The sequence below is a fragment of the Canis lupus genome, chromosome 18 (assembly GCF_048164855.1).
Source record: "Canis lupus baileyi chromosome 18, mCanLup2.hap1, whole genome shotgun sequence".
NCBI lineage: Eukaryota > Metazoa > Chordata > Mammalia > Carnivora > Canidae > Canis > Canis lupus.
The window spans coordinates 52,737,146-52,747,953 of NC_132855.1; the positions used below are offsets into that span (position 1 = coordinate 52,737,146).

The following is a 10,808-nucleotide window of genomic DNA, read 5'->3' on the forward strand; positions in this document are numbered from 1 at the left end:
TGGAGGGGAGTGGCCCAGCTTCTGAGCTGCAGTCAGAACAACCTGCTTGCAGTGAAGACAGAGAAGGTGCCGAGAGGAGGCATTCTCAAACAGTGACAGACCCTCCCCTCCACGGCGTAGGGCTGTCACTTGGAGAGCGTCAGGAGCACCACGGCCCTGGACAGTGTGAGGGCCTTGGGAGTTCAGAGTGACCCCTCCGGAGTGCTGTGGAGGAGGGTGGTGGGGATCCAGAACCACTGCAACACCAAGGTTCTCATGCTCTGGTATGTGTGAGGATTGCCTGGGTGCCTGCTTTGGTTTGTTTTACTTTCTCTGAGTGCAGTTATAACACATCCTAACTTGGTAGACTGTGTTGGGACCCAGGTACCAGCATTTTTAATAAGCTCCCCACTTGCTTCTGATACCTGCCAGCATTTGAGAAATGATTGATCAGAAGAACTTCAGAGTGCTCTCCTTACCCAGTCAGAGGTAGGAGAATTCTAGGGGCTCAGCTCAGTGTGATGTGAGTGCCCTGTGGTGACTCTACAGTCTCATCCCAGGGGTGGCCCCACTTGCCCACAGCCCCTTTCCTGTGTCCTTTCTGGCTTTACTTCCTAACCCCCTAACCCCCTTTGCTGACTGCACATGCAGGTCTGGGCCCATTATGAGGAGCAGCCCGTGGAGGAGGTGGTGCCCGTGCTAGAGGAGAAAGAGCGCTCTGCCAGCTACAAGCCAGTGTTCGTGACTGAGATCACTGATGACCTGCACTTCTATGTGCAGGATGTGGAGACCGGTGAGTACGCCAGCCCGGCCCGCCTCCAGAACCCCCTCGGCTCTGCAGGGTTGGGGAAGGGCACAGCCTGTGCATTCCAGGGGCCTCTCCCAAATAGCCTTTGGCAACTGGCCATCCCCTGGGCCCCACATGCTGCTCTGTGCCCTCAGGTTATTTCATGTACCGCAAGTGAGCCCTGGAGTGGGTGAGGCTAAGCAGGGTCTCTGAGGGCTGGTGAGGTAACCCATCTGGTCTGGGTGATACTCAAATTCTTGGGGAATTGTTTTGCTCTTCTCAGACACCCCTGGCTGGGCTAGGCATGGGGATTTGTAGCTCTCAGAGTCTATCAGGAAGCAAGGAAAAGATTGACACAATGTGGTCAGGAAGCACAAACCAGCATCACTTAACCCTCCTCCCCCTCAGCTTCCTTGGGAAGGCAGCAGGAGGAGAGGAGCCTGGGCTTTTTTCTCTGGGGTTTCTCCTTCTCTAGAGGTTACCATAGCCCTGAGTGGTAGCCAGTTGCCATGGAAACAGGCTGCGCTCAAGGGGAAGTCATCCCATCCCCCCCCCCCCCCCCCCGGCCCCGGCAGTCTTTCTGAAGGACCCTCTGTCTCCATCCTCCTCCTGCCTTCAAATGCTGTGCCCTGTGACCAGGGGACACCTCAGCAGATACCTCAGGCTTCTGGAGGACAGAGCAGTAGAAGCCACTCTTGCAGCCATGGCCCTGTGACCCCTCCGGCTCAAATTCCCACCTCCACTCCCTTTGCTCTCTACCCTCCCCTCCTTCCTCTCCTTGAATCCCTCTGCAGGGAACCATTTTAGTTGAGAGTAGAGGGAAAAGCTCTTATAGCCACCTCGGGGTCCAAGAAGCCAGATCCTTGCAAGGGAGAGGAGCCTGAGGAAGTCAGTGGCACTCGAGGCAGCCCCGTGGGTGGCAGGGTATGGCCTGCCCAGCCCCCCGGTGCCCCCTTCCCCTTGCCTGGCCCCTCCGGATCATCAGCCACTTCCCTCTAATGACATTTCTCAGGCAGCTGTTCTGTGGCCATGTCAGTTCACCAAGGAAAACCAACTTTCTTGAGCCCTGGGCTGGTTCTGCCTGGGAGGGAAAAGAGCCAGAGAGGGGTAGAGATGAGCTAATGAGCCTTCAGGATGAGGTTCCCTTGAGGTCAGCTGCAGTCCTGCTGGGCATTGCCAGGTCTGGGTGGTGTGACAAAGAAAGGAGTCTTTGACTGGTGGTCCAGGCAGGAAGAAGAGCTGTTTCTGAGCACAGGAGCCAGGAAGAATGGGCCTCAGGAAGCTCAGGAAAAAGGGAGCTTGAAGAGCTGGCCAAGGTTCAACAGCTCCCTAGCAGGCTCTTCCTGGCCTCTCCAGGGGACAGAGCTTACAGGTTCAAGGCTTCAGCCAATAATCTCAGAGGTTTCCTGGGCATGCTCTGTGCCCCACCTGGCTATCTCGGTCAGCTCTAGGGAGCCAGAACACTGCAGCGAGTAGTGGCCAAGGTAGGAGAAAAGGAACCAAGGGGGAAACCATGTATTCTTGAAACACTGGGGAAGGGGGTGAGGCGCTTGTTGGCACGCTATCTGGAGGGCTGTAGTGGACTCCTGAAGAGAAGACCTGACCTTGGTTCCATAAAATCCTTGAAAATAAACTTCAGCAACTACAGCCTCCCTCTTCTGAAACCTTTCATCCTCTCCTAGGGGACATCCTCTTGCCTTGTGTCTCTTCTCTTAATTAAAGCCTGCCTTCAGGAAGGATCTAATGAAATGATGAAAGCTTTGCCATTAGCTGTAAATGACCAGCCAGGCTCTGTGTAAGGACTTGTTTGCAGGAGGCAAAGTCTGCTTCTGTTGCCTTAGAGCAAAAAAATAAAAATAGACCAAGTATGGAAAGAATTTGTCTTGTAGAAAGTTTACTGCTGGGTTGGGGGGGGAGGACAGCTGTTTCCTAAAAGTCCCTGTTCTGAAACTGGGGCTTATGAATGCTGGGACAGTGGCCCATGCAGAGGTCCAAGAGTGGACATGTCTTTGTGAATGCAGAGTGCATCTTCAATACAGTTGAATTCTTAAGCATTCTGCATGTGTCAGGGATTTATTAAGCCTTGCAAGAGCAAACAGAACCAAGTGAGCAATGGTCTGTGCCCTGAAGGAGCTCACAGCATAGTGGCAGAAACATAAACCAGACAAGGAACATATAAGGCCAACTGTTGACAAGTGTACCAACAGCCAGCATGTGTTAGGCACCTGTTACAGTGTGGCCATGGGCTCTGGAGGTGGAAAGAAGAATCCCATACCCACACTACATGAACCCAGCTACCCTTAACTCAGAGAGCAAAGGGGGCACAACAGGGCTGATGCAGAGCTAGAGGCAGGGCCAAGGGGGATGGGAAAGTAAAGTTACTGGGGACTGATGCTTAGCTGAGTGGGGCCGGAGGACACAGCATTAGGGCTTGAGGAGGGAACCTGAGAGGACCCTGGGTGTTGCCAAATGTGATTACCAGTTGATGAGCAACAGGGACTCAAGATTGGGGAAAGATAGGCAGGGAAGAAGACTCTCCCCCACCCACCAAAGGGAGCACAAGTTGGAGTGGGAGGTTGGAACGCCAGCAGTACCAAAGCTTGCTTTTGCATGTACCTGACATGGTAAGCAAAGCCAGAGTAGCCAAGTTTGAATATACTCTGGGTTCTGCTCCCCATCTTCTGTGGTTCAGAATCTGAGGCTCTTTCCTTGCCCAAGGTTGTGTGGGGCCCATCCTTCATGTTTGTCCCGGGGAGACACTGGCAAAGAATGGCTGCAGCCCTCATTGAATGGGTGTAAGCTGTCCCACTCCCACCCTGGATGAGGCCAGCTGGCCTGGCTCCACATCCCCATGTTTCGTCCACCTACTTGAATGGAGCCCAAGAACATCCCAAGTGACTTCCAAAGCCCTGGCTGGTGGATTGGAGAGCTGATGTTGTGTGGTTGTGTGCCTCTGAAGCCCAACGTGTCAGCAAGTCCCTGTCCCACTTTTGAAGACCGTGTAAACCTCTTGAGCAGAGACCAAAGAGGACTTCCCTGTGGAATGGGGCAGGCCAGTGCCACAGGCAAATGCAGAACACCATGCCCTGCCTGCTCCCCAACCCAGGTCTCACTCCTTCTTCCCCTGCAGGCACCCAGCTGGAGAAGCTGATGGAGAACATGCGAAATGACATCGCCAGCCACCCTCCTGTCGAAGGTTCCTATGCCCCCCGCCGGGGAGAATTCTGCATTGCCAAGTTTGTAGATGGAGAATGGTAAGCCACTTGGAACTGAGCAGAGTCTTAAGCAGGAGCAATAGCAGGTCTGTCCTCAGGGCACAGGCCTGCATAGCTACCAGGTAGACTTCAGGCATTTGCCTTAGCAACCTGGTTTCCAGCAGGTGGTGATTGACTTTGGCCAGCTCTCCAGTATGACCCTCCTCATTGCCCACCACCCTTCTGGGGCCTATGATTTTCCTGCAGCCCAGTGAGCCTCATGTATAGAAGTAGTGTCTCTTCTTGTTCCTGGGAAACTATTGAGGGAGCCATGGCTGGCTGAGACTCTCCGACACAGCCCTCACCCCACACGGGAAAAAATGATGTCACACGGGGTAGGGAGGGTGGAGGCTGACTCTTAGTGAGTCCAGACCAGCCGCCCGACCCTCCAGCCCAGCTGTCTGGAACATGAGCAGGAGCACTCACAGGCTGCAAGAAGGTCACTTATGTCTGATCTACCAAGAGTAGGGCCCATGGCCTTCCCTGGGTGACGAAGTGACTTGGATGTGTTCCCTGCCGCGGCCTCCCAGACAGATCTGCCGGCTAATTACAGCTGCTGTTCAGTGTGCTGGCTTTAAACAGCAGACATCAATCTAGTCATTAGTCTTGTTGCTTTATGCCCCAAGGACACATTAATCTGCTCCACATGCTCCCTTCTCCCTCCCCCTGCTCCCAGTGAGGCTCTGATTCCATTAGATGGTGGCCACCATGCCCCGCACCTGGGCCTTCATGGAGTCTGAGAACTGCCCTCTGCGACACCCAGGGGTGTTCACTCTGAGCCCAGAGCAGGGAAGTGTTGTGCCACTTCCCTGCTGTCACTAAGGCTCCAGGGAGGCCAGACTCTCTAGGGCTGGCCCTTGAGCTCTGCCTGTACTGCCGTTGCAGGTACCGCGCCCGAGTGGAAAAAGTCGAGTCTCCTGCCAAAGTGCACGTCTTCTACATTGACTATGGCAATGTGAGTGTGGGGGACCAGGAAAGTGGAAGAGTAGGCAAAGAGGGGGCCCCCGGGGGGCTGCCAGGGTCATTCAGCACAATAGTCCCCTGCGTCAAGTCCCTCTGAGCTCTCAGAGGTTCCTGCAAGCTCTGAATCCCTTCCTGACTCCACGGTGAGCATGTAAACATCTCTGCGGTTCGTGTTACAGGCCACTGAACCCTGAGAGACCAGGCACAGCTGATGTATCTCATCAGAGGTCTCTGAGCTCTGAGGAGTCTCCTTTCTGGGCACTAAGGATGAGTGCCCAGCCACACCCAAGGTTGGCTCATCTTCTGCCCAACTTCTTTGAAGAGAGAGCCCATGGAAGTTCTCACTGCCCCACAGCTCCTGGTCCTCATGCTTGACTAGGTGCTTGTGTGCTGATCCCCAGCACGTGCCCAAACCTAGGCTTGCTGGGAAAGGACAGTCGTAAGGGAGCAGAGTGACGAGCACCCTTGAGAAAAGCCCTTAGGGCTGGGCCTGGGAGTCTGTTAACAATTCTGGAAGATTCCCTGTGGGCACGGCAGCAAGCAGCAAGGAGAGAAATTTGGAGTTCAGAACCATGCTACTCCTGATGTTTGTCCACTTTCCTCAAAGGCTAGGCTTGAGGGTCAATTAGCAGAAGCCCAGAGTTGGTCCATGCTCCCAACTTAGCACCAGGGGATACACAAAAGAGGTCCTGCCATGTTGCAGGACTGTCGGGACCCTCAGTGTGTTTTTCCAGCAGAGCACCCCCTGGCCTGTGGAAAAGTATTCAAGGAATCACAGAGGGAAAGCATTGGGAAAAGGTGGAAATCGTGGCTAGAGATCAGTGATCAAGTTGATTATTTTAGTAGACACCAGGTGTGCCAACACCAGGCCCAGGGTGAGAAGGTGTAAGCCATGGCTGCCTGCTTGCACATGCGGCTAAGTGGGAGCAAGTCGTGGCCGGGGCCTGAGTTACAATTCCAGAGACCCAGTCACAGGAGTCATCTTGTGAGAGAGTAAGGGCAGGGGTGGGTGGGCATCAAGTATGTAATGCTCTTGCCTGACATGTCCTCTGCAGAGAGAGATCCTGCCGTCCACCCGCCTGGGGACCCTCCCACCTGCCTTCAGCACTCGTGTGCTGCCTGCTCAGGCCACAGAGTATGCTTTCGCCTTCATCCAGGTGCCCCAAGACGTAAGTCTTCCTTCCTTCCTTCCTAAGAAGGCTGTCCCGTGACATTCAGCCACTGATGGCGGCCCTCACAGGCTACTAGGAGATAGAAACAGTGACCATTAGCCTTTTAGTGACAGGACTTAAGAGATGGGAGTGACCAAGGAAGTTGAGGGAAGGTGCCACAGAGGAGGTGGCATTAGAGCATCTGAGCTGATTCTGTAGATGGATGGGCCCAGTGGGCCAGAGCACTTTGGGCAAAGACTAATCCACACGGTTGGGAGTCTGGGACCTTGTGGGCAGTGGCAAGAGATGAAAATGGAAAGATAAATCAGGGCCTGATGGGTAGGGGCAGGATTTTCGGCATAGGTGTGACACGGTCAAATCTGGTTCTGCAAGTTCCTCCAGGGGCCATTGTCAGAGACTGGATGGGATAGTAGTGGAAGTCCAGGCTAGACACAGTGACAGCCTGATCACACCAATGTGCCACAGGGGCACTGTTTGGGGAGGGGAAGCAGGAAATGCGGAACAGAAGATGACTGGGTTTCTTACATGTGGCTATGATGTTGTTGGCCGAGATACTAGGACAAAAAGGAGCAAATTAGGGGCTGTGGGAACTCCAGGCAGCTTGATAGTGTTCAGTTTGGAAAGCGAGGAGACCTAGAACCACAGAGTTGGGAGCCAAAACCATGGGCACATATAGGACAGTATGTGGAAGACAGGTTGTGGAAGAGAGAGTCTTGGCAAATGCTGGCCTTCCCAAATCCAACGAAGAACCTGAGACAATGTGCATCCAGAGAGGAAAATGTGGGCTCAGGGTGGCAGAGCCACCCAGTTTCCAGAAGTGAGGAGCCGATCTGCAGTGTCCAGCTCCCTGGGGAGGTCAGGCATAAGGCTTGGCGAGTACCCTTGGCTTCAGCCCTAACAGAGGTCCCTGGTGCTCAGAGCAGGGTCTGAACAGCCTGCTTGGAGCTGCTGCCAGATGGAGGGTGCTAAGGAGCAAATGGTAGGGTAGGAATTGGTGCCATAGAACATTTTATGCCTTTTCATGAAATTTGCTGAAGGGCAGAAGAGAAACAGCGGTAGAAAGTGGTGACAGCATAGGTCAGGGGCATGATGGAGAGAGCCTGAGAGGTCAGTGCATGCACAAAAGCAGGACTATGAGGGGTCAGGGCACTAGAGCACAGTCTGGTGGGGGTGGGAGATGATGGGGGGCCAAGACAGCAAGTGGAGGGTCAGTTTTGGATGGACAAAAGCCACTTTTTCTCAGAGACAGAAGGCAGGTGGGCAGGGTATAGGGGTGGTGACAAGATTGGGATATATGCAGATAGGCTAGGTGGGGAGGGAAAGGACAGGCCAGGGAGAGGGGATGCTTCCTGTCTGGAGGCTCTTTCCTTCCTTGTTAGGAAGTGGGGAATGAGATGCTTGCACCTGCTGGACACTTACTTGGAGGTCCGTGAACAGGACCTGGGGCCCACGTGGCTGTCTTTAAAGCTCACCCTTCTGCCTCCCACTAAGCTGCATGTGTGTCTGCTCCAGGAGGATGCTCGAACAGACGCTGTGGACAGTGTGGTACGGGATATCCAGAACACTCAGTGCCTGCTCAATGTGGAACACCTGAGCGCTGGCTGCCCCCATGTCACCCTACAGTTTGCTGATTCCAAGGGGGACGTGGGGCTCGGCTTGGTAAAGGAGGGCCTGGTCATGGTGGAGGTGCGCAAGGAGAAACAATTCCAGAAAGTGGTACGTGATGTGGAACCAGGCTGCCAGTGCTCCCCACCTGCCATCACAGGGGGGCTGGGGCCGCATCAAGAGCCAGTGACAAAGCAGGGAACTCTCCATCCTGCTGTTCCTGCTAGAGAAAGATAATGGATTTGGGTTTGTTGGGGTTTAAAAAAAAAAAAAGCTAATTACATCTCAAATTAATTGGCTGCAGGCTTGGCTGAGAATGCAGCTATAAGCTAGAGCGGGAGGGTCCCTTAGCATGTGCCCCCAGGTGGCAGGCTGGAAAAGCCTTGCCAGGGGTGGCCTGGAGAGGGCCTCCACCTCCCTTTATCATTCCTTCTCTCTAACATAAACTCCCAAGTCTGGAGCCAGCTGCTCACTTGCAGTGCCACTTGGAGCCAGATTCAACTGGGATGGGCCTAAGGGACTGCCCCTGCCACCCTCCTGCCTCTCTGAAAAGCCACCCCCTCCCCCCCCCCACCCGCCCAGAGTATGGAGCTGGGCCTGAGTCTTCCGGTGCGGAGATGGGGAAGGCACCTGGGGCCTCGCTGCTTCACAGGCTGGACCATGAAGGGCCTGTGGCTGACACCTGGGACCCACCTGCACTGCCTTTCTTACTAAGCATTGGGAGTTGGGATGGGCATCTCCCCCTCAGGACGGGCTGGGGGGAAGCCTGTGCCCTCCTGCGGAACCCAGCTCCTCCCCACAGTCTCTCTGAGAGGAGGGATGAGAGCGGCAGTGCTGAAAGCAGCCTTCTCTCTCCAGTGTGCCTTTTCCCAGGCCTCTCTTTCTTGCGGCCTCTGGGTCTATGGCACTGGTTGTGCAGGATGGTGATTCATTTGGAACAAGACCACAGTGTGAATTGCTACTGTGTCTCCTCTGGACAGGAGAAGCATGACACCCCTAGTCTTCTCACTAGAGACCCCCAGTGTCTTGAGATTGCCCTTGGAGTTGACCTAAATTTCCCTGTAAATGTTTGAGCTCTCACTGTCTCCCCTAGGAAGCTACCCATAACGTCTCTGGTGTCTAGAACATTCCTTTGCCCAGTATCTGAGAATAAACACCCTACAAGTGTTCATTCATTCACTGATTTTCTTTCAACAAGGTTTTATTGAGGGCCTACGAACCTCCGTGAGTAAGAGACATTTCTGCCACTATGGAGCCTACATTCAAACATGAGTTGACAAAAAACGTATATACTGAGTCAGTGAAATTAACTGATAGGAGATAAAAAAAAAAAAAAAAAAGATAAATGCAACGGAAAAAGAGAAAATAGAAATAAAAGGAATCAGTGTGGGGGAGGGATGATTAGAATTCAAAATGGGATCATTTGAGGCATCACTGAGATGGTGATGCTTTATCAGTTCTCAAAGAAGCAAGATTAGTAGCCAGGTGGACATGAGGGGAAGAGTGTTTCGGGCAGATGGAAGAGCCAGTCCAAAGAATCAGGGAACAGCAAGAAGGCCCATGTGACCATGCTCTTTGGATTCTGTTCTGAGGGAGCTGGCGACCCGCTGAGTGGGGGAATAACGCAGACCAGACCCAGGCAGCCCCTAGGGTCATTCTGGCTGTTCAGTGGCAAATACCCTCTTTGTGACCTCCCTTTCTTCCCTTGTCCCTCCAGATCACAGAGTATCTGAATGCCCAAGAGTCAGCCAAGAGCGCCAGGGTGAGTTTTTGCCTCAAGGGCTCCATGGGAAGCTGAGAAAGGGGGCTTAATTCTAGGGTTCCAACGGGTCCCACCTCACAGTCATTTTCTGCCTTTTCACAGCTGAACCTGTGGCGCTATGGAGACTTCCGGGCCGACGATGCTGATGAGTTTGGCTACAGCCGCTAAGGAAGGAAGCGGGTCTGGCCCCCAGCCCCGCTCACACCAGTACCTCCTCCTCTGCAGGGAGGGTGTTTTCAGCTCCAGACCCCAGATCAGGGGTGTAGATTGGGTCCAGCTTTGCTTCAGTGTATGGAAATGTCTTGTGGGGCACCATCTGGGCTGGAGGTGGGATGGGGGAGCCCAAGGCTTTCAGAGGGCAGGCCATTGTCTTCTGAGATGACAGGCACTGCTGTCCACAGTCTGTCCCAGCTGATTTTGTGTTTTTATTTGGCAGTTTTGTTTTTAAAGTTGTCCTCAAATCAGGAACATGAAAGACTTTGTCCTAACATAGGGCATGATCCTGACACCCAAGGCCAGCTGGCACCCCACTTCTATCCCAGATTGCCTTTCTCCCCAGCTCTCTGTCCACCTGTTGATTGATTATGTGATTCTTCTGATACGTCCATTCTCAAATGCCAGCGTGTCTACATCTGCCCCCTGCCAGCCCTCCCCACTTCTGTATTTAAAGCTTTCAAGGCCCAATAAAATAGTACCTGCTGTCTGCAGCTCTTATTGGTCATGGTGGAGTCCAGAGCCTGGGGTCTTGACAGCCCCAGCAGGAGAAGACTTGGGCACTTGATTGACCCTCAGCATAGTCATCTGCATGCCTGGCCTCAACCCTAGAAACGGCCAGTCAGGGGAAGCAGAGCAGTTCTTCAAAGTCATGGGCAACTCCCAGAACCTGGGAGGCATGATGGCACCTGGCCATCCTGCAGAAGGCTGGAGAGCTTCTCTTTTAACTCGTCAGTCCAGACTCCCCACTGCACGTGGCTGCCCTCAAGGACCTGGAAGATTTAGAGCAGCTTGGCAAGCAGTGCCCAGGAGTGGCCACACACAAAAGGCTGGGCTCGGTCTCACCAGGCCCCTATGGAGAGTCGCTGATACTGTCCTTTGCCAAGTTCTGCTGGAGCCCCGGCAGGGGGTCAGAAGGAACTCTCTTCCCTCTCCTGCTGTGGCTGGAGTAAAGGCTAGCACCAGATAAGCTGGCACAGTGTGTGTTAAGGATTGGGGGCCCCAGTGCCTGCCCATCTCCTTCCAGTGTGTGTTCTTTGGAAAATGGAGCTGCTAGAGGACAAGGGCAAGTC

General features: G+C 53.8%; 1 protein-coding gene across 1 annotated transcript in view; it reads left to right on the forward strand.

The window, feature by feature from the left end:
* SND1 (staphylococcal nuclease and tudor domain containing 1) overlaps positions 1-10,229 on the forward strand; it is a 420,606-nt gene extending 410,377 nt beyond the window's left edge. The window contains exons 18-24 of the mRNA XM_072784460.1: positions 631-772; positions 3,897-4,020; positions 4,906-4,975; positions 6,039-6,152; positions 7,668-7,871; positions 9,478-9,522; positions 9,625-10,229. Of these exons, the coding sequence (XP_072640561.1) occupies positions 631-772; positions 3,897-4,020; positions 4,906-4,975; positions 6,039-6,152; positions 7,668-7,871; positions 9,478-9,522; positions 9,625-9,690 (765 nt within the window). The 3' untranslated portion in view covers positions 9,691-10,229. The remainder of the gene's footprint in view (positions 1-630; positions 773-3,896; positions 4,021-4,905; positions 4,976-6,038; positions 6,153-7,667; positions 7,872-9,477; positions 9,523-9,624) is intronic.
* The last annotated feature ends 579 nt before the right edge of the window (positions 10,230-10,808 follow it).